The sequence below is a fragment of the Oncorhynchus mykiss genome, chromosome 15 (genome assembly GCF_057628025.1).
Source record: "Oncorhynchus mykiss isolate SJ-2025 chromosome 15, ASM5762802v1, whole genome shotgun sequence".
NCBI lineage: Eukaryota > Metazoa > Chordata > Actinopteri > Salmoniformes > Salmonidae > Oncorhynchus > Oncorhynchus mykiss.
The window spans coordinates 23,001,221-23,025,943 of record NC_143036.1 but is presented as its reverse complement, the minus strand read 5'-3'; the positions used below and the strand labels follow the sequence as shown (position 1 = coordinate 23,025,943).

General features: G+C 45.0%; 1 protein-coding gene across 2 annotated transcripts in view; it reads left to right on the top strand.

Annotated features, from left to right (window-relative positions):
- Positions 1–24,723, top strand: part of hecw1a (HECT, C2 and WW domain containing E3 ubiquitin protein ligase 1a) — a 79,138-nt gene that overhangs the window by 8,771 nt on the left and 45,644 nt on the right. For both annotated transcript variants that reach the window (XM_021562699.3, XM_021562698.3), the window contains exons 3-7: positions 1,673–2,003; positions 2,336–2,443; positions 6,161–6,255; positions 19,113–19,188; positions 23,041–23,210. In XM_021562699.3, the coding sequence (XP_021418374.2) occupies positions 1,673–2,003; positions 2,336–2,443; positions 6,161–6,255; positions 19,113–19,188; positions 23,041–23,210 (780 nt within the window). The remainder of the gene's footprint in view (positions 1–1,672; positions 2,004–2,335; positions 2,444–6,160; positions 6,256–19,112; positions 19,189–23,040; positions 23,211–24,723) is intronic.

Below are 24,723 nucleotides of genomic sequence, written 5' to 3'. Positions count from 1 at the left end.
ATTCTGAATGACTCTACGATAAACTAAAACTAGACTACCAGGTACGCTGTTCAGTGTTAGCAAGGATCAGGCCTTTTCACTGAAGATGTGTTGGAGTAAACCAGCCTAAAGCTGAATAAGGTGATGGTAATCTCACTGAGAAGTTAGGGTGTTCTTTCGCAGTGGGAGTTAGACTGCCAGGTGTCTCTAGAGGCAGAGCTGTCTGTCAATACCTCTTCTACTGTGGGAGGGCTGCTTTCCAACACACAGATAGGACTTTTTATTTTGTCACTGCATGTAGGCTACACCATGGATTGTTCACTCCAGGCTGTTTACGATGAGGATTGTGTCTGTGGGTACCCTTAGGCCAGAAACCTATATTGATGTTCTGTATGTAAAAGATAAGGATCTCTGGGGAGTGTGGGGGGTTTGTGTGATCAAAACACACACAAGCAAACGTAGCCTAGTTCATCATTGCACTCACTGTGCAAGGATGTGAACACTTCCTTAGGAGGAGCTGGCTTTGACGATGCGAAGACACATCAGACTGGATTATATTGTTTTCCCTATCTTCTTCCAATTTTAGGCCTTCACCACTATAATGCACCAAACCCACATCCAATGGGGAAAAGACCCATTTAAACTAAACCTTAACCAAACCAAGGTCATCATTTTAGGATCCATATTCATCATGCAATCAGTCACAATCCTTCAGCAAAAGAAGGCACCTGTAATGGTTGCTCGTTAGAATGGAATGTATACAGTGTGTACACCTCCCCACCTTGACCTTGGTGGGCTGGATAACCGACCGTTCACTTACTAATGTGTCCACCAACCCCTAAAACCTACAACACCAGGGCAGTGTTCAGTGGGGCAAACTGCACCAAAACGTTTTGCAACAGTAACGGAAAAATCTGTGTTGTCATGGGACAAGTTTTACTAACACCTCCCAGTTTAAAAACATTTCATAATGTTCACTCCCTACTGAACAAGACCCAGATTGCACCTCATGGCTCTACCATCAGATTAACATTTCCATCAGTGGAACCCATTCCCCCACACTCTTCCCACACATCGTTAGCGTCCATTACAAATGAGTGTGTTTGCCCAAATGTTTCTGCCAGCGCCTATGAATTACTGTGATTGTCCTGCTGCTAACAGTTAACAACCTCCATGTTTATGGTGATGTGGAACGGAGTGCCAAATGACTGCAACTGCCGCTGGGTGGAACGGCTCGGAATCCTCTGATTGAGCGAATGAGCATTCACTTGTGTTTACATTTGCTCTTATCTGTCTTTTAATGCCACGCGAAAGAGCTTCGATGTCTAAGCAGATTGGCAATGGGTAGTGCAAAGTGCCCTACAATCTCAACACACCCATCTCAAAGCTGGTACTGGCAGAAATATTCTCACTGTGTAAACTCTATGTAGTCACGATGTGAAGGGATGGTATTAGTGACGCTGTATATCGGTCCAATATGATGGATCATTTTACTTCCTTTTTTTCTAACAGAAAATTTACCTCAGTCAGAATGTAATCAAAGTAGTCCAGCAACAATGTCCCTAATTTACTTCACTATTTAAAGCTGCTGGACTTACATCATATTACAATGTATTATCTCGTACATGAAACATCCAACACATCTTCCGGTAATTACATTACCCTGTAGTGTGTGTGTTGTACCTCCCTCCAGAACTTGTACCAAAACAGGTTCCTGGGCCTGTCCGCCATGGCGTCGCCGTCGCGCAGCGCCCAGAGTCGGCGGCGCTGCAAGGACGCTGGGACGCGTTACAGCTACAGCCCCGAGCAGTACCCCAACGGTGGGCCCCGGCACGACCACGCCACCGCCCTGGCCCTGCAGCCCCGCTCTACTAGCGATGCTGACCTGGTCACCTCGGACAGCCGCTCAACGCTGACCGTCAGCACCTCCCACTACGCCATCAGCCAGTCCCAGGACATGCTCATCTGCTGGGACATCAAGGAGGAGGTGGATGCCGGGGACTGGATCGGCATGTACCTCATAGGTGGGTGGAGCTTCTGATGAGTCAATGGCAAGAGTCAAGTCTACACCAGTTCCAAACATCAGAAGGATTGTCCAAACTTTGCCCATTAGACTAATCCTAGTGGGCACAGACGTCAGTTCAACGTCTAGTACACGTTGGTTCAACGTAATTTCGTTGAAGTGACATGGAAACAACGTTGATTCAACCAGTGTGTGTCCAGTGGGAGGTTTAGACCTTTTCCCAACTGACATTTGTCAAGTTCACAGTGGGCTTTGATTACAGTGAGCATACAAAATAATATAGAAGCTACAATATATACTGTTACATTGTGTATGATGTTCCTGTTCATTTAGATGAGGGACTGTCGGAGAACTTTCTGGACTATAAGAACCGGGGAGTGAACGGCTCCCACAAAGGCCAGATAGTGTGGAAGATCGATACCAGCTCCTACTTTGCAGATTGTAAGTATACCTATCGTATACCTATCTCCTTTAAAATGACATTTTAAATGTCTACAGGTCAACTGGTAGCAAATATTCTGAGACTGTTCCTGTTGTTTTATCACTGTGGGAGATTTGAAGTTCAGCATTGTAGCACGTCCTGTGTGTGGAGCATGTTGTTTATCTGTAGAGAGAGTTGATAGCGAATTTCAACCCCTCTATGTTTGTTTTGTCATAAGTATTTAGACTACATTGGATGTTTACTGGCCTAAGCAAAATGTCAGTATTTATCTCTTGGATGTCGCAAGCTGTTAGAATTATACCATGAGGTGATACTTTATTTATACTAATTAAAATGGTGCATCAGGCTACAGGCAGGCACTGATGTTTCCGAGGGCTGCAGAAATCACAGTGAGTCAGACTCAAAAACCCACTCTCTCCTCCAGATGTCTGGAACTTTCTGACAATTTCACCACCAATTTTTCAGCCAGGTAGAGTTTAAATTTTTTTTTAAAAACTGTGATTATGCAAAATATGTCCCATTATCCACATTTCTGTCCATATCTCATTCTCAAACCTGCCACCGCCGACCAGGACGGATGTATTGATTTCTCTCTCCCTTGCTATTCATCTCCGACAGGGATATGACAACTAGCAGGACTAATGTCTACTGCTCACATGGCAGCCTGCCTGATCTGTGGCTGGGACTCAGGATCAGTCTAAACAAACCGCCTTATCTACTGCCGAGGCTGCAGAAAGCCCAAGCCTAGAGAGAGATATCCTCAGGTTCCCTGTGGAAAAGCCTGGCACTCCCCTGTGGTGGCAGAGTCCAATGACTGTGCTAGGAATGCTAAAATAAGGGGAGCCCATTTTTGTGTGACAAGCAGATAGTGATTTTTCGTTAGAGCCTCCCTTGGATACAAATGGAATGTGTTACAGAGTGAAATGGTACCCTATTAGTTAGGTGACAGAGGAGCAGGTGTGAGCTGTTTTCAGACTGAGACACACACACACACACACACACACACACACACACACACACACACACACACACACACACACACACAGGGGAAGTCAAGTGGAGCGTTCCGAAAGTGGGTCTTTTCTGGTGGCTATCTTTTTTTGCTCAGCTCTGATTTTCTGTTTTTAGAACATGTGTAGTAACTGCATAAGGAGACGGATTTGGCAGCACAAATTCACCTGGGACTCTCCTCTCGTGAACACCTCTTTGTCATCACAATGTGTGCTCCCTAGAGCATGTTTCTATCTCTCTCTCTGTCTCTCCCTCTTTCTCTCTCTCTCTCTCTCTCTCTCTGTCGCTCTCGCTCTCTCTCTCACACACACAATAGACAAGAATGCACATGCCTATCCTAAATTGATTTATTCTCCTATTATGTCAGCCGACGCCTCTTTAACCTACAGTGGCTGTATCGCAATGATAGCAGTACAATTTAGAGGAAAATGAACAGTTTAAAAAAATAAATTTATGTTGAAGTGATTGACTTCCTTCATTGGACACAGTGGATTATAGTCTGTCGCACAACAATGATGAACTATAGTGCTCCATCTCTGCATTCCTCATCCACCAACCTGATGATGATGTCAACAAAGGGATTAGGGTTGGATCATCCTGTCAGGAAGCCTGCCATCATCTCTGTCACTACTATTCTCTATTCCCTCCATCCACCCATCCCTCTGTCCAATCCATCCCTCTGTCCAATCCATCCCTCCATCTAATCCAGTGGGTCACAGGAAGGGGAAAAAATGACTTTGTGGTGACGTGACCTTAATCTCACCTCCTTTGTCTCTCTCTCTCTCTCTCTCTCTCTATCTATCTATCTATCTACAGTGCCTTGCGAAAGTATTCGGCCCCCTTGAACTTTGCGACCTTTTGCCACATTTCAGGCTTCAAACATAAAGATATAAAACTGTATTTTTTTGTGAAGAATCAACAACAAGTGGGACACAATCACGAAGTGGAACGACATTTATTGGATATTTCAAACTTTTTTAACATATCAAAAACTGAAAAATTGGGCGTGCAAAATTATTCAGCCCCCTTAAGTTAATACTTTGTAGCGCCACCTTTTGCTGCGATTACAGCTGTAAGTCGCTTGGGGTATGTCTCTATCAGTTTTGCACATCGACAGACTGACATTTTTTCCCATTCCTCCTTGCAAAACAGCTCGAGCTCAGTGAGGTTGGATGGAGAGCATTTGTGAACAGCAGTTTTCAGTTCTTTCCACAGATTCTCGATTGGATTCAGGTCTGGACTTTGACTTGGCCATTCTAACACCTGGATATGTTTATTTTTGAACCATTCCATTGTAGATTTTGCTTTATGTTTTGGATCATTGTCTTGTTGGAAGACAAATCTCCGTCCCAGTCTCAGGTCTTTTGCAGACTCCATCAGGTTTTCTTCCAGAATGGTCCTGTATTTGGCTCCATCCATCTTCCCATCAATTTTAACCATCTTCCCTGTCCCTGCTGAAGAAAAGCAGGCCCAAACCATGATGCTGCCACCACCATGTTTGACAGTGGGGATGATGTGTTCAGCTGTGTTGCTTTTACGCCAAACATAACAATTTGCATTGTTGCCAAAAAGTTCAATTTTGGTTTCATCTGACCAGAGCACCTTCTTCCACATGTTTGGTGTGTCTCCCAGGTGGCTTGTGGCAAACTTTAAACAACACTTTTTATGGATATCTTTAAGAAATGGCTTTCTTCTTGCCACTCTTCCATAAATGCCAGATTTGTGCAATATATGACTGATTGTTGTCCTATGGACAGAGTCTCCCACCTCAGCTGTAGATCTCTGCAGTTCATCCAGAGTGATCATGGGCCTCTTGGCTGCATCTCTGATCAGTCTTCTCCTTGTATGAGCTGAAAGTTTAGAGGGACGGCCAGGTCTTGGTAGATTTGCAGTGGTCTGATACTCCTTCCATTTCAATATTATCGCTTGCACAGTGCTCCTTGGGATGTTTAAAGCTTGGAAAATCTTTTTGTATCCAAATCCAGCTTTAAACTTCTTCACAACAGTATCTCGGACCTGCCTGGTGTGTTCCTTGTTCTTCATGATGCTCTCTGCGCTTTTAACGGACCTCTGAGACTATCACAGTGCAGGTGCATTTATACGGAGACTTGATTACACACAGGTGGATTGTATTTATCATCATTAGTCATTTAGGTCAACATTGGATCATTCAGAGATCCTCACTGAACTTCTGGAGAGAGTTTGCTGCACTGAAAGTAAAGGGGCTGAATAATTTTGCACGCCCAATTTTTCAGTTTTTGATTTGTTAAAAAAGTTTGAAATATCCAATAAATGTTGTTCCACTTCATGATTGTGTCCCACTTGTTGTTGATTCTTCACAAAAAAATACAGTTTTATATCTTTATGTTTGAAGCCTGAAATGTGGCAAAAGGTCGCAAAGTTCAAGGGGGCCGAATACTTTCGCAAGGCACTGTATCTATCTATCTCTCTCTCTCTCTCTCTCACTCTCTCTCTCTCTCTGTCTTGTTATCCCTTATTCTCCCTCCCTCTTTCTCTCTCTCTCAGTATGTCTCACTCTCTCTCTTGATTTTGACACGCTCACTGGATGTGACTATTTCAGTAAAAAGTGTCGTCGGACGGTACAATTGGTTGCCATTCATTGAAACATGTCAAGAAAAGGGCAATTAAAGTTAAAATCTCTCTCTCTCTTTCTCTCTCTCTGTTTCTTTCCCTCTCTCCTGCAGCGGAGACTAAGATATGCTTCAAGTATTACCACGGTGTGAGCGGAGCCCTGCGAGCCACCACACCCAGTGTGACAGTGAAGAATGCATCTGCCCCTGTGAGTGTCATACCCTCGTCTTAACCCCTCCCCTCTGTCCTCCTCCCTAATGCTCTGTGTAGAAGTTAACCAATAGGCACAGATCGAGTAACCTATAGCCACATATTTTGTAACCTATAGGCACAGGTCTAGCACAGATCTAGGATCAGCTTATGTTGGCGTTTAAATAAAAAGAGACAAACCTATACAGACCCTACTGTAGCTGCTATCGACCCGTAGCACTCACGTCTATAGCAATTAAGTGCTTCAAAAGGCTGGTCATCGCTCACATCAACACCATTATCCCAGAAACCCTAGACCCACTCCAATTTGCATACCGCTCCAACAGATCCACAGATGATGCAATCTCTATTGCACTGAACACTGCCCTTTCCCACCTGGACAAAAGGAACACCTATGTGAGAATGCTATTCATTGACTACAGCTCAGCGTTCAACACCATTAGTGCCCTCACAGCTCATCAATAAGCTAAGGACCCTGGGACTAGACACCTCTGCAACTGGATCCTGGACTTCCTGACGGGCCACCCCCAGGTGGTAAGGGTAGGTAACAACACATCCACCATGCTGAACCTCAACACAGGGGCCCCTCAGGGGTGCGTGCTCAGTCCCCTCCTGTACTTCCTGTTCACTCATGACTGCACGGCCAGGCAGTACTCCAACACCATCTTTAAGTTTGCAGATGACACAACAGTGGTAGGCCTGATCACCAACAACGACGAGACAGACTATAGGGAGGAGGTCAGAGACCTGACCGTGTGGTGCCAGGACAACAACCTCTCCCTCAACCTGATCAAGACAAAGGAGATTATTGTGGACTACAGGAAAAAGATGACCGAGCACGCCCCCATTCTCATCGACAGAGCTGTAGTGGAGCAGGTTGAGAGCTTCAAGTTCCTTGGTGTCCACATCACCAACAAACTAACATGTTCCAAACACACCAAGACAGTCGTGAAGAGGGCACGACAAAACCTATTCCCCCACAGGAGACTGAAAAGATTTGGCATGGATCCTCAGATCCTCAAAAGGTTTTACAGCTGCACCATCGAGAGCATCCTGACGGGTTGCATCACTGCCAGCTTCTACTCCCAAGCCATAAGACTCCTGAACACCTAATCAAATGGCTACCCAGACTATTTTCATTGACCCCCCCCCCCCCCCCCCCTTTTACACCACTGCTACTCTCTGTTGTTATTATCTATGCATCGTCACTTTAATAACTCTACCTACATGTACATATTACCTCAACTAACCGGTGCCCTCTCACATTGACTCTGTACCGGTACCCCCCTGTATATAGTTTCACTATTGTTATTTTAGTGCTGCTCTTTAATTACTTGTTACTTTTATTTCTTATTATTCTCCGTATTTGTTAATTTTTTTTACTGCATTGTTGGTTAGGGGCTCGTAAGTAAGCATTTCACTGTAAGGTGTTGTATTCGGCGCATGTGACAAATACATTTGGATTTGATTTGATTTACTATCAATGTCTGTGGGAGCACATTCCAACAATGTAGCATCCCAACATAAGACTCAAGTCAATTTCTATAATGGCAGTTGGTTTACACAGTAGCTAACTCTACAGTAGTCAGGTCCTCATCGAGGCCTGTAAATGCAGCCACAGACATACAAAGGAGTATTACTGCACACAAACAGGGGGGAAGAAATAGGGATTAGAAATAACAGGGGGAAGAGAGTGAGTAGAAGTCCTCTTTAATGAGCGAGAGGTTGCGTGCAGACCTCCCTATCCCTCATCCTCCTATCCTTGGCTGAATGGGAAGTTCAAGAGCTCTGTGGGTGGCCAGCCTCTTTCATCCTCTCCTTCTGTTGTTTTGGTTAGAGGACTTCATACTGTAAGATTGTCCTTGCTGTATTCATCCCTATTCTTTTGCGTGCTGTGATGCCCCCACCCACTTTTCGATTGAATGCATAGTGGAATTGTAAAGTGTAATGACCATAGAGGTCCCATAATTCATAGGATATATCATTAATAGATTCTATGTCATTCTACAGTATTGCAATGACTGTCTTACTGTGTCGTCTTTTGAGAGTTGAGCTCTTTCTACCTTCTGTCTGTGGATTAGCTGATCATGGACAGATCCAGATTGGCTCTTATTGGTGGAGTTTCTCATTTCCTAAATGCTGGAGCGAGAGTTACCTTAATTAGCTTTTCACTACATGGCACCTTTATCCTTTATTGGGCTGTGGAGAGTTTGTGAAGCACAGTTAACTACCACTACAGCATTGTGCCCTGTTGAAGTGTGTTGAAGATGGGCTTTGAGTGCAAAGGCACTCCCTATTTATTAATATAATGACAACAATGGGGGCGAATCCCAAATCACACCCTATTCCCTATAAAGTGCACTGCTTCTGGTCAAATCTGTAAAGAGATATGTCTCTGTTTGTGTGTTTTTTTATACAAAAATCAAATCAAATAATCAAATCAAATCAGATTGTATTTGTCACATGCGCCGAATACAAAAGGTGTAGACCTGACAGTCAAATGCTTACTTACAAGCCCTTAACCAATAATACAGTTTTAAGAAAATACCTAAAAAAAAAGTAAGAGATAACAAAAGCAAATAATTAAGGAGCAGCAGTAAATAACAATAGCGGGGCTATATACAGGGGGTACCGGTTCAGAGTCAATGTGTCAATGTGCAGGGGCACCAGTGTCGAGGTAATTGAGGAAATGATATACATGCAGGTAGGGTTATTAATGTGGCTATGCATAGATAATAACGGAGACTAGCAACAGCAGGGGGGGTGGTGCAAAAGGTCTGGGTAGCCATTTGATTAGCTGTTCATGAGTCTTATGATTTGGGGGTAGAAGCTGTTTAGAAGCCTCTTGGACCTAGACTTGGCACACTGCTTGCCGTGTGGTAGCAGAGAGAAAAGTCTATGACTAGGGTGGCTGGAGTCTTTGACCATTTTTAGGGCCTTCCTCTGACACTGCCTGGTATAGAGGTCCTGGATGGCAGGAAGCTTGGCCCCAGTGAAATACTGGGCCGTACGCACTACCCTCTGTAGTGCCTTGCTGTCAGAGGCCGAGGAGTTGCCATACCAGGCAGTGATGCAACAAGTCAGCATGGTATCGATGGTGCAGCTGTAAAACCTTTTGAGGATCTGAGGACCCATGACAAATCTTTTCAGTCTCCTGAGTGAGAATAGTTTTTTTCGTGCCCTCTTCAGGACTGTCTTGGTGTGCATGGACCATGTTAGTTTGTTGGTGATGTGGACACCAAGGAACTTGAAGCTCTCAACCGGCTCCACTACAGCCCCATCGATGAGAATGGGGGCGTGCTCGGTCCTCCTTTTCCTGTAGACCACAATCATCTCCTTTGTCTTGAACATGTTGAGGGAGAGGTTGTTGTAATTGCACCACACGGTCAGGTCTCTGACCTCCTCCCTATAGGCTGTCTAATTGTTTTCGGTGACCAGGCCTACCACTGGTGTGTCATCAGCAAACTTAATGATGGTGTTGGAGTTGTGCCTGGCCGTGCAGTCATGAGTGAACAGGGAGTACAATAGGGGACTGAGCACTTACCCCTGAGGGGCCCCCGTGTTGAGGATCAGCGTGGCGGATGTGTTGTTACCTACCCTTACCATCAGGAAGTTTAGGATCCAGTTGAAGGGGGAGGTGTTTAGTCCCAGAGTCCTTAGCTTATTGATGAGCTGTGAGGGCACTATGGTGTTGAACGCTGAGCTGTAGTCAATGACTAGCATTCTCACATAGGTGTTCCTTTTGTCCAGGTGGGAAAGGGCAGTGTGAAGTGCAATAGAGATCGCATCATCTGTGGATCTCTTGGGAAGGCATGCAAATTGGAGTGGGTCTAGGTTTTCTGGGATAATGGTGTTGATGTTGGCCATAACCAGCCTTTCAAAGCACATCATGGCTACAGACGTGAGTGCTACGGGTCGGTAGTCATTTAGGCAGGTTACCTTAGTGTTCTTGGGCACAGGGACTATGGTTGTCTGCTTGAAACATGTTGGTATTACAGACTCAGACAGGGAGAGGTTGAAAATGTCAGTGAAGACACTTGCCAGTTGGTCAGTGCATGCTAGGAGTACACGTCCTGGTAATCCGTCTGGCCCAGCGACCTTGTGAATGTTGACCTGTTTAAAGGTCTTACTCACATCAGCTGCGGAGAGCGTGATCACACAGTCTTTCGGACCAGCTGATGCTCTCATGCGTGTTTCAGTGTTACTTGCCTCGAAGCGAGCATAAAACTTATTTAGCTTGTCTGGTAGGCTCGTGTCACTGGGCAGCTCTCGGTTGTGCTTCCCTTTGTAGTCTGTAATAGTTAGCAAGCCCTGCCACATCCGACGAGCGTCGGAGCCGGTGTAGTATGACTCGACCTTAGTCCTGTATTGACGCTTCGCCTGTTTGTTGGTTCGTCGGAGGGCATAGCGTGATTTATTATAAGCTTCTGGGTTAGAGTCCTGCTCCTGCCCTTTAGCTCGGTGCGGATGTTGTCTGTAATCCATGGCTTCTGGTTGGGGTATGTACGTACAGTCACTGTGGGGACGACGTCCTCGATGCACTTATTGATAAAGCCAGTGACTGATGTGGTGTACTCCTCAATGCCATCTGAAGAATCCTGGAACATGTTCCAGTCTATGCTAGCAAAGCAGTCCTGTAGTTTAGTATCTGCTTCATCTGACCACTTTTTTATAGACAGAGTCACTGGTGCTTCCTGCTTTAATTTTTGCTTGTAAGCAGGAATCAGGAGAATAGAGTTATGGTCAGATTTGCCAAATGGAGGGCGAGGGAGAACTTTGTACATTCTCACATAGGTGTTCCTTTTGTCCAGGTGGGAAAGGGCAGTGTGAAGTGCAATAGAGATCGCATCATCTGTGGATCTCTTGGGGCGGTATGCCCCTATACGTCTCTGTGTGTGGAGTAAAGGTGGTCTAGATTAATTTTTTTCCCTCTGGTTGCACATTTAACATCCTGATACAAATTCGTTAAAACTGATTTAAGTTTTCCTGCATTAATGTCAACACAGTGTTGTGTTGTGTGTTTTGGCCAGTCATTGTGTGAGTCACTTTGACTGTGTTGGCTTCTACCATCTCCTGTCCTTTTGCTTTGATTACATAAACCCGTAGGCCTGTTGTTGCATACTTCTTAATTCAACATTGAACGTTGGTCCTGGCTGGTAGTGCAGTGTTTGACCTAAGCTAGGCTAGCTATAGTGTTACCGCGGCTGCCTGCCGTTGTGCTGGCGTGGCCACCAGAAATGCTGATCACCTCTAAACCTGATCTGACTACTGTATTCCTGGTTTAAAATAACCTCACCTTGTCAGAGGGAGAGAGAAGGCTTGAGTGGTTGAGCTGGAGTACACATCAAACGGATGGGCAGACGAAGGGGGCCCTAGCTTCAGTGCTTCACTACAATACTGAAGCCTGTCAGGAAGATAGATGATGGAGTGGACATGCTCGGTCGCTTTGGACCGATGAGGCGAAGTGTGTTTGTGTGTGTCTGTGTGTGTGGTGTGTGATTCATGGAGAGACAGCCAACAGCCGTGACTGATGGTGTCTCCGAGACGCACTGAGAGGAGGAGGAGGAGGACTCTACTCACCTGGCTGGCCTGGGTAATAGATGGCCAGTTCATTTCTCTCTGCTTCTTGTACTATCTTGTCCTCTCTTTCTCTACCGCTCACTCTCACCCTTTACCTCTCACTTTCTCTGCCTCTCACTCTCACCCTCGACCTCTTACTTTCTCTCTCTCTCTCTCTCTCTCTCTCTCTCTCTCTCTCTCTCTCTCTCTCTCTCTCTCTCTCTCTCTCTCTCTCTATCACTCTCTCTCTCTCTCTCTCTCTCTCTCTCTCTCACTCTCTCCCCCCACTCTCTCTCTTCCTATGTGTGACAGTATCTGTTTTGTTAACTCCTGGGTGTGTTCTGCTCTATTCTGCCAAAGGGCATAACGCTTGAAGTTTGAAGACGCTTGTCACTTAGTGTATTAAATAATTTATATTCAGCGTAGGCGTCGTCTAAGTAGCAGGTGTCAATCTAGTAGTTAAATGATAGTATTTCTGTATCAAAAATGTACAAAGTGGTTTTCACTTTAACTGTCATGTGTTGTCGCTTGCATACTAACCTCAGGCTGTAGGAGAGGTGGCTGTGTACTGAGATAAGGAGCCTGTCAAATCAGAGAATCAGTGTGGAACTGTCCCTATCGTCTTTTGTGTTTCATCTCAGATCACACACACAGACACACAGACACACACACACACACACACACACACACGCTGTGTTATCTGTGTCCTGTGTTACTGGCTTGGCGATTCCTCTCTAGGGACTCTCCTTCCAAGAATGTGTACTAGATTACAAATGGCTTGACTGAGAAACCCACAGCCATAATAGTATGCAGACATCCACAGAGCGGGGTAGTAAACCTGATAACCAGTTCTCCCCATCCATCAGTGTACCCATACTGGTATAATGCCAGAGCCCACAGGAGGTCCCAGACATATTGGGTCGCCGTTGTGGGCATCTGCATCTGCAGGGAGGAGATTTGTTGCAGTGAATTGGGGGGGGGGGGGTAAGAGCTTTATTTATCATCAGTGTTATCTGCCCATCGCCGTCTGTGTGACTCTCTTTGCCTCGCTTCTCCAGATGAACTGGGCCCTCTTTGCTCCCACTCTTTCATCACTCTCAAAGCTCTCTATTACATTAGAAAGGAGGTGAAGTTATTTACAAAAATGACAGTGTTTGGCTCAGGTCTACCTCCATTGAATAGTTACTGTATGTATAGCTCTTCATTCAGGAGAGGCAGGCTGAGAAGCTTGGTTCTCCCTCTGTCGTGTGATCGGCGGTGGGAGTGTGTGTGGTTGCCTGCTCTGTCCATTTTGATGTGTCTTTGTGTCTTTGAAACTGAGATTGTGTCTCTATGCTCTCTCTCTGTGTGTGTGTGTGTGTGTGTGTGTGTGTGTGTGTGTGTGTGTGTGTGTGTGTGTGTGTGTGTGTGTGTGTGATAGAGATGGCACATGATGGCACAGGTTTACATCCCAGCTCTGTGGATGTCAGCATACATTGTGTTGTTTACTATTATGGCTGTGGGTTTCTCAGTCAAGCCATTTGTAATCTAGTACACATTCTTGGAAGGAGAGTCCCTAGAGAGGAATCGCCAAGCCAGTAACACAGAACGCAGATAACACAGTGTGTGTGTGTGTGTGTGTGTGTGTGTGTGTGTGTGTGTGTGTGTGTGTGTGTGTGTGTGTGTGTGTGTGTGTGTGTGTGTGTGTGTGTGTGTGTGTGTGCATCTATGTTGGCGTAAAGTATATGTATGTATGCGTCTCTGTCCTCACTGTGTCCTGACTCTTTAGTCTAAGCCTTGCCGTGCGCTGAGCTGACAGGACCGCTGTGTAAGCTTTTCACTCAGTGGGGCGCCAGCCTTAGCAGTCAGCAGAGCAGCCGCACTGCAGAGGAGAATCCCCCTCTCCTCTTCTCACTCTCTCTCCCTCTGCCTTTGAATCTGACGCTGCCTCTCTGAATCTGACTCGACCAGTTACTCCCATCAATACCCCACTGGCCCTAGTCTGGCCTCAAGTCAGAGTAGGTTCACCTGGGCCATGGCCAAAGGCTTTTTGGGGGGCCTCAGGGGTGGAAAGACAAAGCACCGGTGTAAAATCCTGCAGTGGAAAATGGACATATCATATCAAATCAAATTGTATTGGTCACATACGCATGGTTAGTAGATGTTATTGCGAGCGTAGAGAAATGCTTCTGCTTCTAGAGCCGACAGTGCAGCAGTATCTAACAGGTAATATCTAACAAATTCCACAACAAAACCTAATACACACAATCTAGTAAAGGAGTGGGATAAGAATATATACATGTAAAATATATGGATGAGCAGTGACAGAGCGGCTAAGATGCAATAGATAGTATAGAATAAATAGTGTAGGATACAATATACAGTATATACATATGAGATAAGCAATGCAAGATATGTAAACATTCTTAAAGTGACATTATTCAAGTGACTAGTGTTCCATTTATTAAAGTGATATCAAGTCTGTAGGCAGCCGCCTCTCTGTGCTAGTGATGGCTGTTTAACAATCTGATGGCTTTGAGATAGAAGTTGTTTTTCAGTCTCTCGGTCCCAGCTTTGAAGCACCTGTACTGACCTCGCCTTCTGGATGGAAGCGGGGTGAACAGGCAGTGGCTCGGGTGGTTATTGTCTTTATTGATTTTTCAATTCACCTTCCTGTGACATCGGGTGTCAGGTAGTTTGCCCCCGGTGATGTTGTGCAGACCACACCACCCACTGGAGAGTCCTGCGGTTGTGGGCGGTGCAGTTACCGTACCAGGCAGTGATACAGCCCAACAGGATGCTCTCGATTGTGCAACTGTAAAAGTTAGTGAGGGTTTGAAGAGGAGCTGTTGCGCCTTCTACACCACAATATCTGTGTGTGTGGACCATTTCAGTTTGTCGGTGATATGTACACCGAGGAACTTAAAACTTTCCACTGCTGTCCCTTCAATATAGATAGGGGGGTGCTCGCTTTGCTGTTTCCTGAAGTCTTTTGTTTTGCTGACATTGAGTGAGAGGTTATTTTCCTGACACCACACTCCGAGGGCCCTCACCTCCTGTAGGCTGTCTCGTCGTTGTTGGTAATCAAGCCTACCACTGTTGTGTGGTCTGCAAACTTGATGATTGAGTTGGAGGCGTGCATGGCCACACAGTCGTGGGTGAACAGGAAGTACAGGAGGGGGCTGAGATCAGCGGAGTGGAGATGTTGTTTCCTACCTTCACCACCTGGGGGCGGCCCGTCAGGAAGTTCAGGACCCAGTTGCACAGGGCTGGGTCAAGACCCAGGGACTCAAGCTTAATGATGAGTTTGGAGGGTGCTATGGTGTTAAATGCTGAGCTGTAGTAAATTAACAGCATTCTTACATAGGTATTCCTCTTGTCCAGATAGGATGGGGCAGTGTGCAGTGTGATGGCGATTGCATTATCTGTGGACCTATTGGGGCAGTAAGAAAATTGAAGTGTGTCTAGGATGACAGGTAGGGTGGAGGTGATATGATCCTTGACTAGTCTCTCAAAGTACTTCATGATGACAGAAGTAGTCATTTAATTAATTTACCTTGGTTTTCTTGGGAACAGGAACAATGGTGGCCATCTTGAAGAATGTGGGGAGAGCAGACTGGGATAGGGATTGATTGAATATGTCCGTAAACACACCAGCCAGCTGGTCTGCGCATGCTCTGAGGACGCGACTAGGGATGCCATCTGGGACGGCAGCCTTGCGAGGGTTAACACATTTAAATGGTTTACTCACGTCGGCCACAGAGAAGGATAGCCTACAGTCTTTGGTAGTGGGCCGCGTCGGTGGCACTGTATTGTCCTCAAAGCCCGCAAAGAAGGTGTTTAATATGTCTGGAAGCAAGATGTCGATATCTGCGACGGGGCTGGTTTTCTGTAGATCCTGCCTCATGCGTCTCGTGTTTGAGCCGTTGAATTGCGACTCCACTTTGTCTCTAAACTGACACTTTGCTTGTTACTACACTGTTTGTATTCGGCCGTATTCCCAGTTGCCTTGCCATGATTAAATGCGGTGGTACGTGCTTTCAGTTTTGCGCAAATGCTGCCATCAATCCACGGTTTCTGGTTAGGGAAGGTTTTAATAGGCACAGTGGGTACAGCACCTCCTATACACTTTCTTATAAACTCGCTCACCGAGTCAGCGTATACGCCAATGTTGTTCTCTGAGGCTACCCGGAACATATCCCAGTCCACCTAATCGAAGCAATCTTGAAGCGAGGAATCCGATTGGTCAGACCAGCGTTGGATAGACCTAAGCACGGGTGCTTCTTGTTTTAGTTTCTGCCTATAGGAGGAGAGCAACAAGATGGAGTCATGGTCAGATTTGCCAAAAGGAGGGCGGGGGCCTTGTGTGCATTGTGGAAGTTAGAGTAGCAATGGTCGAGCGTGTTACTCGCTCGTGTACTGCAATCGATATGTTGATAGAATTTAGGTTGCCTTGTTCTCAAATTAGCTTTGTTAAAATCCCCAGCTACAATAAATGCAGCCTCAGGATATATGGTTTCCAGTTTGCATGAAGTGCAGTGAAGTTCCTTGATTGCGTCTTGGTATCTGCTTGCGGAGGGATATACACGGCTGTGACAATAACCGAGGAGTGTTCACTTGGGAGATAATACGGTTGGCATTTGATTGTGAAGAATTCTAGGTCAGGTGAACAAAAGGACTTGAGTTCCTGTATGTTGTTACAATTACACCATGAGTCGTTAATCATGAAACACACACCCCTCCCTTCTTCTTACTGGAGAGATGTTTAATCCTGTCGGCGCGATCCACTGAAAATCCTGTTGGCTACTGACTCAGACAGCATGTCCCAAGCTAGCCATGTTTCCGTGAAACAGACTATGTTACATTCCCGGATATCTCTTTGGAAAGCAACTCATGCCCTGATTCCGTTGACTTTGATAACTAGGGACTGGACATTAGCAAGTGATATACTCGGAAGCGGTGGGTGGTGTGTGCGCATCCGAAGCCTCAGAAGAAGACCGCTCCCGCACCCTCTCCTCCGGTGGCGTTGTTTTGGGCCTCTGGAATCAATTAAAATGCCCTGGGAGGTGCAGACAAAGGATCCACTTTGAGAAAGTCATATTCCTGGTCGTAATGCTGGTTGTGCTGGTAAGTTGGCATCTCTCTGATATCCAATAGTTCTTCCCGGCTGTATGTAATAACACTTAAGGTTTTCTGGGCTAACAATGTAAGAAATAATACATAAAAAAACAAAATACTGCACAGTTTCCTAAGGACTAGAAGCGAAGCTGCCATCTCTATCGGTGCCATCTTTAATATTAATGCACATGTGTACTAGGTCCTATCCCACCACATCCCATGGCTTTTATAGACACACTTCTTCCCATAGCAATCTCCTTTTGTCAGCAAAACTCTCTGTCCCACTGTCTGTATACACTAAGTGATGACTCTAATGTAGCATCTCTCTCTCTCTCTCTCTCTCTCTCTCTCTCTCTCTCTCTCTCTCTCTCTCTCTCTCTCTCTCTCTCTCTCTCTATCTTTCATTGTGATGACTCCTCCACCATTGGATTCAATTAGAGGATGTGTTCTCTGAACTGGAAGATGACAAAGATGGTAGACAAATGAAGATGTCCCACTCAGGCCATTTACCATTGAAAAAAAATGGTCAGTTCCGGTCTGCTTAACGGGGTGGCTCTCCCATAGGCACCCATGCATTAGCAGCTGGGTCTGGTCTGCTTAGTTCATTAACTGTATAAGAACCAGAAAAAAACAGAGGGAGTGGGATGTCTCACTTTTGTCTCGGAAGATGATAGAACAAGGAAGGTGATATGGGGGAGCTGTCCGACAGATCCGCTCGGTGTCTATTTATGGCTTTTGCCCTTTAATTTAATTCATATCCACTCTGCAGATGTAGTACGGCTTGATCTTGAGTAAGAGCATCGCCTGCTAACTCAAATAGTGGGGACAGAGTGCTTAAACATTTATTTGTTTAACTCACCGTTGAAGACTGATGGGTACAGTCCATATTGAGACATTCCTGTAAATATGTGCATAATTTGGTAGAAACAATATTGTATCTTTCAAGAGCAGAAATGAAAACCCCTACAGGTCAGATAGTTATCAAAGTATTTGTATTTGTTTTCTCCACTTGGCCCCTCCTCAACCTGAATGCATTATTTGCAGGAAGTAGGACGATCGATTACTGCGTTTCCTCATCAATCATGTCTCACCCTCCAACTGGGCTCAGATCAAGATTTAGTTTTGATTTACATTTGGTTGAGTTGTCAACTAACGTGAATTCAACAACAAAATGTCATTGGATTTAGGTTAAAAGTGAAAAAAATATGAAATGCCTTTACGTTGATTGCTTTTTGCTAATCCAATCAGCTTTCTACGTTGATTCAACATCATCACATTTATTTTGGGGGTTGAAATAACTTTGATTCATCCAGTTCTCTTTGACATCTTTTAATTCAGGATATTTTTTTTTCTTCACATTTGTATAATCTTGTTATTGTGAAACTAGTGCCAATTCATTTTGTGACTGAATCTATGGTTCAGCTGTAATTTGATTAATCTGGCAGTCAGATTATGTTAATCTCTCTGTGTTACGGTATAATCTATGAATAGACCTTGTTGTTGGCCTCTGTTTTATGTTCAGGACCAAAGGATTTGCATTTCTTTGTCTAAAACTGGTCCAAACACCTGCTCTTAAGGTTATTTTGTTCACTTGCCAATTGTTTCTGTTACTGGCATTTAAGGCTTTTGTTTTGTAATAAACATTTAGAAAATGGTGGGCGAAGTCACTTCCCACCGAGATATCAAAAGAGTTTTGAGGGCACGGTACAGATTTGTGAATCTCTAGTGTAGCAAATACAGTGTTGACACACACACAATTTTCTCCACTATGTCAGAGACAGCTGATGGGTTCTGGGTGTTGGTGTTTCCTCCATCAGAGAGCCCTGGATGGGAGGGCTGATGCAGCTACAGTTTTCTATGTTCTGAGAAGGCCTCTCCCTGGGGGCCTCTCCCTGGGGGCCTCTCCCTGGGGGCCTCTCCCTGCTCTTCCTCTTCCTTCCTGGAGACTGGATCAATTGAGCCCTAATGAATGCAAGGCTATTGATCCCCCAGCCCTCAGCCTGAAATACTGGATCTCACTTCCCAGACAGGACAGGACAGATAAGGAGGAGGAGGAGGAGAGAGGGGGAGGGAAGGTAAGGGGAGGTAGTGCATGTAACTCACTCCCTACTGTAATGTCGCTTCCTTCCTCCCTGTTCCTGTCTATCTCTCATTGCTCTTTCTCATTTTCTCTCTTTCTCTCTGTTTCTTTCCTCACAGGTGCTGAAGCCAGTGGTCAGCCAGGAGGTCACACAGAGTCTTGGCAACAGAAGGCTCATCAGTTTCTCTCTCTCAGGTGAGTCACTCTTCCTCCATCCCTCCGTCCCTCTTTTAACACAGGGTGTCACATGGGACAGGAGGAGCTCTGTTTGGCACCACTGATACCTCTTTCTTTCTCTTCAGGTCTATTTTAGGTCAGAAGGTCAGGCTCAATGTCAGTCAATTGATTTATAAATGTGGTCTATTTTAGACTTCAAGGGGAGACTCTCCCTTGTTTTGGTTCTATATCAGGCTTTGTGTTGATATTGTCAATGTTTCATTTTAGCAGGAGAGGGTATAGTCAACCATGCATAAAGCTCTGCTTTTTAACACCAGAACCTCCTGGCCTTTCAGCCTATAAGTACCCGCTAGACAACGCCGCCGGACGCACCTTTAGCATATGCATCAGATGCATATCAACCCTCAAGGTGCGCAAACATAAGCACCACCACTTGATAAATAGTGCATAAACTATCATAAAGGATTAATTGCATGAATAAATATAGCCTTTTAAAACAATTATGTCAATGGTTATTTGTTTAGATCATGTCAAGGACATGTTTTGTATAATTTTACCAAGTCCTAGGAAACACATAGGCCTATAGACTATTTTCGTAGTAATATAGTTATAGTAATTAATAATGTCCAGTTACAGCTTCTTTTGGCCAAATAGAAACTGAGAAGATAATAGTAGAACCAGGTGCACAGGCGAAATGATTTGCTGCATTCCTGAACCAAAGCACCAGTGCATGAACAATTGTAAAGGATGAATTGCATAAATAAATATATTGTAATTGTAATTTTATTATGTTACTAGTTTTTGCTTAGTAGCCAGAGCAATGTTGCTGGCCAAATGGGCATGTGCTGAATGCACGGATATTCTTAAAAAAAAGGGGGAGCAGAGCTGTACCTCTTGAACTATGAGAGTTATTTGGCAAAGGTAAGTGTAATAAAAACTGCAGAATATTCTCTATCTGATACTTGGCTACAGGCTAACTTTTATTACGTGTGAAATTAGTTTCACACATAGTTTAGGTGTAGTTTAGGTGTAGATTTGATGGGCCGGCTGTGCAGGCTGACTGACATCGTTTGTTTCCCGCTCATCAAGTTGGACAGAGTCAAGGATATGTTTTGCATTATTCTAAAGGCCTACTGCACCATGTAGCATGAATTTGTTACCCATACAATAGATTTGATTAGTATCAGAGTTATAGTAAATAAAACGGTTCCATAACAACTTCTTTTTACAAAGTAAAATGTAAAAGACAGTGGTATGATAAATAGGCATAACAAACGCATCATTTCACTAAACTAAATTAAATCAACCTCTTCACCCTCCTTATCATTAAGTTAGGCCTCATTTAAATTCAATTGTGAAGTAAAGGTGCACAATTATCGCCCATTCATCCATTTGTCATTCATTCAGTGAATAGAGAGAGAGAGAGAAGCTTTAGCACCTGGCTGGGTACCAACGTTCTACAACACATTTCTTAGCAGATTAAGTTGGGAATAGGTGTGGGAAAAAACTGTTAAAAAGGCTCTAAATGCTTTTTTTGTGATTTCAAAATTCTGACAAATGAGCAGTGTAAAATACAAACATTTAGGAAAAGTCAGGGAAGGAGCAGGACATGGCTTATTTTTTGTGCATTTTTTCATTTTTCTTTACAAAATCAACCGTCAGTGACCTTTGGCCTATGGCGGTTCTAGTGTTAAGGTACCACTACTGACATTTTGGAGGCATCTATAACTTTGGAATTTGTCTATATCTATTTGAGCAAGAGCATTGGCGAAAACTTTCAATGCAGTTTCTCTCTCTCTTTCTCTCTTCATGGTAGGTGGATAAACTACATATTTGTCCTTAGCTATACATACACTTTAAAAGCAAATGTGTAGCTATATTTTGGAAGTGTTTGTTGTGGTGCTCTGTTAAGAGCCAATCGCCCATGCAGTGCCTGGGGCTTGTTGTATCTGGCCCTACTGTACTGTGCCCATGCCTCCACAGCTCAACATCCCCCACAAGTGTCACTGATGCCCTGGCAATCTGTACTGTAGCTATTTTTCACATTGCTATGGATAGGGCCTCTGGAGCTACCTTCCAAAAGTAGCTGTTTTTCAGATGCCTGTTGGAATGTTCCATTTGATTCGCTGACTTCGGTCAATATAGGCTGTCATCTTCAGGAACCCTTCAGGAGTCCTCTTTCAAGTCTTTGACTGCTGCAGGTCCACATTGACCTTCCTTTTGTCGCTCTCTAAAGAGGAGCTGAAACCAAGGCTATTCTTTCATGTGCACATAAAGGGGTCACACTTTCGGCATATTATTACATGGAATAGTTACAGGACAAACATCTACATAGTAACTACTCATTTGAACACAGTTTTAATTCACCCATTTTTCTGCACCATGTACATTCTGGTTTTTGAAGGACCTATATAGTAACTATATGGTGCGAAGGCAACATAATGTGAAGAGTAGTCCAGAACTGTTATGTTACTATGAGAAATGGGAGGCGCCACAAGATGAAACATATTCTGTATTTTCAAGTATCCTCCTTTTTCCCGCCCACTACTCCCTTACCTGGAGTAAAAGCTGAAAAGCTGTTGCCACTCTATCCAAGCTTTCCTCAAACAATGAAACTATACCCCAAACGAGCACGAACATTTCACCACACGCAGTTAAGCTACACACACTCTCTTTTAACGCACATACGTCGTTCAACCCCACCACTCTGTATGGCTTTAGCCATTGACCGTGTCGTGTTCTCATATATATTTCATTCATAACCACTTCTCTCTTGCTACTGCTTTAGAAATGCTGGTACAAATATGAGCATTAGCGACTTAGCTACCAAGCAGGCCAGTGTTGACTGCTGTCTGTACCCCGTCTCCCGTTATCCACAAACCCTCCTTCCCCTTGTCTGCTACCACAGTCACCCCCCTAGAGGGAGGGAGGGAGGGAGGGAGGGAGGGAGGGAGGGAGGGAGGGAGGGAGGGAGGGAGGGACGGACAGACAGACAGACAGACAGACAGACAGACAGACAGACAGATGGGTTGATTGGAGTGGAGGAGAGGGAGCTAGCGCTTACAGTCTGAAAGGGGGGGGATCTCCTGGCCCAGGCTATTGTTTGTGATTTATCGAGCGGCCCAGAGCAGCTATAGGCAGCGGACACGCAGAGGGAGAAAGAGAACTACACCGCCACAAGCTTTGATCAATGGGGTACGACTGGAGGCCGAGTTGTAAACAAGGCCCAGAACCATTAACAGCCAGATCCACACACTGCGTTTGATCGCTCAGTCTCCCTCTGTTAGGAGATGAATATTTGAACAGGTTATCAGGCTCTTGAGCGGTTTGTAGACTTCTATCTTTCTCGCCCTGTTTCCACGTTTTTTTATCTTCCTGTTTCTCTCGCCCAATCACCAGCTTTTACCGTACGTCACCCATTTTGTCTTTACATTTGAGTAATGTAGCAGACACATTGACAGATATTTCACCTAGTCAGCTCGGGGATTCGAATCAGCAACCTTTCCGTTACTGGCCCAACACTCTTAAACGCTAGGCTACCTGCCATCCTGGAGAGGGAATATTTAGAGAGAATATAGTTACACCCCTTCAAACTACAGAATACAGTCTATATGACTCTCTCTCTCTCTCTCTCTCTCTCTCTCTCTCTCTCTCTCTCTCTCTCTCTCTCTCTCTCTCTCTCTCTCTCTCTCTCTCTCTCTCTCTCTCTCTCTCTCTCTCTCTCTCTCTCTCTCTCTCTCTCTCTCTCTCTCTCTCTCTCTCTCTCTCTCTCTCTCTCTCTCTCTCTCTCTCTCTCTCTCTCTCTCTCTCTCTCTCTCTCTCTCTCTCTCTCTCTCTCTCTCTCTCTCTCTCTCTCTCTCTCTCTCTCAGATGTCCAAGCGGTGGGGCTGAAGAAGGGCATGTTCTTCAACCCTGACCCCTACCTGAAGATCGCCATCCAGCCCGGCAAGCACAGCCTCTACCCCGCGCTGCCCCACCACGGCCAGGAGAAACGCTCCCGCATTGTCTGCAACACCATCAACCCTGTTTGGCAGAGAGAGGTGAGTCTGACTGCTGGGTTGGAAGGGTTGACAGTGGTCTAGGGTTGACAGTGGTCTCTGGGTATTCTAGAAACTGTACCTTGTTTCTGTGACAGTGTCACCAGTTTATTCAAGTGTCTTCAGGTTTGAACCCAGGGAGGTATGGCAAGACGTCAGCAAGGGAAAAGCATTATAAGTGTATGTCACAAAACAATACACACACTATACAATACAGAATGGAGGTAGATGTGAAAACTTGATAATGATAATGCGTTCATCCTTAATGGATCTTGGTCAGCGTTGATGGATCCTCTATGGCGTCGTGTGTCTGGGGATATAATTCTACCCTGACACGTCTTTTGTGAACATGTCTGAACTCAGGGCTTGGGGGAACCTGCCATTTTGAAAGGCAAATCTGAGAAATGCATGGCATGAATAGGGTGAAGAAAGTGATGGAAGGTGTAGGAACTGTGAGAAGAGTTGGTGACAGGCTTGCAGTCAGACAGGTTGGGAAGTGTCCCTATTTTGTGTCCAACCTCGACTGTCCGTCTCTGCTACACTGAGTATTTGGCAAGGACATCTAATTCGTCTCGCAGACATTGTTCTTGAGAATGTTGACACTGGCCGGGGAAACGCATTTGACACAGTGGCCTCAAAGCTCAAAGGATTTTAGATAGGGGAAGACTCAGACTGTGGTGTGAGCTGCATGCCTGTGGGATAGTGTTATTTCCCCCACCTATCTTTTTGCCTTAGTTTGTATACTGTGCATGCTCAGTTTACCTACTTGGTTAGGAACAAAATGTTTGTCCACACCAGAACAAAGGTACTTTTCAAGAGTAAGGAATTGTCATTGAACAGCAGTCCCGGAAGGGGAAAACAACAGGATCAAGGTGGAGAGGTTTGGGACTGCTGTCAGACATTTCATTGGCCTGTTGTGCTTTATTAACGCAACACAGCTCATTGGGAAAGCTGTAGTGTCGCTGTGTGTTTGTCGAGGACTTGTGTCTGACATTGAGATTATTTCTCTTCTTCGCGCGGAGCAGAGCGAGAGAGAGAGACTTGAAAAGGGGAGCCCCTGGGAAGCAACGTCTTTGTGGGTTCCTTGATGCTGCCGCTGAGTTTCCTTTGAACAGTTAAACTTCAGCTCTCAACGCATACCGCTCTGCTCCCTCCATTTTGTCGTAACACTTTGTTAAGTCTGTAGTCTGTACAAGAGAAGTCTCAGGCTTACACTCTAGCAATTTGTGATCAATGAGCCAACTCCAGAAAACAAGCCATTAGATATTCATTGATTGCCTAATTTATTGGTGGATCGATTATAATATTGTGTATTTGTCAAAGTTACCTTTTATGTCACAGTTACACTGGCTGGATTTTTGCCGGCTCACAGAAGAGCCTAAAGAGAATGTGTGTGCCAGCGTAGGTGTGTATGTGTGTAAGTGCGTGTGTGTACACATACACGCGTGCGCATGAGCGCTAAGGAGTTCCTCTCTGTCTCCTCACTACCTACTGTGCGGTTCTTGTGTGACAGAGT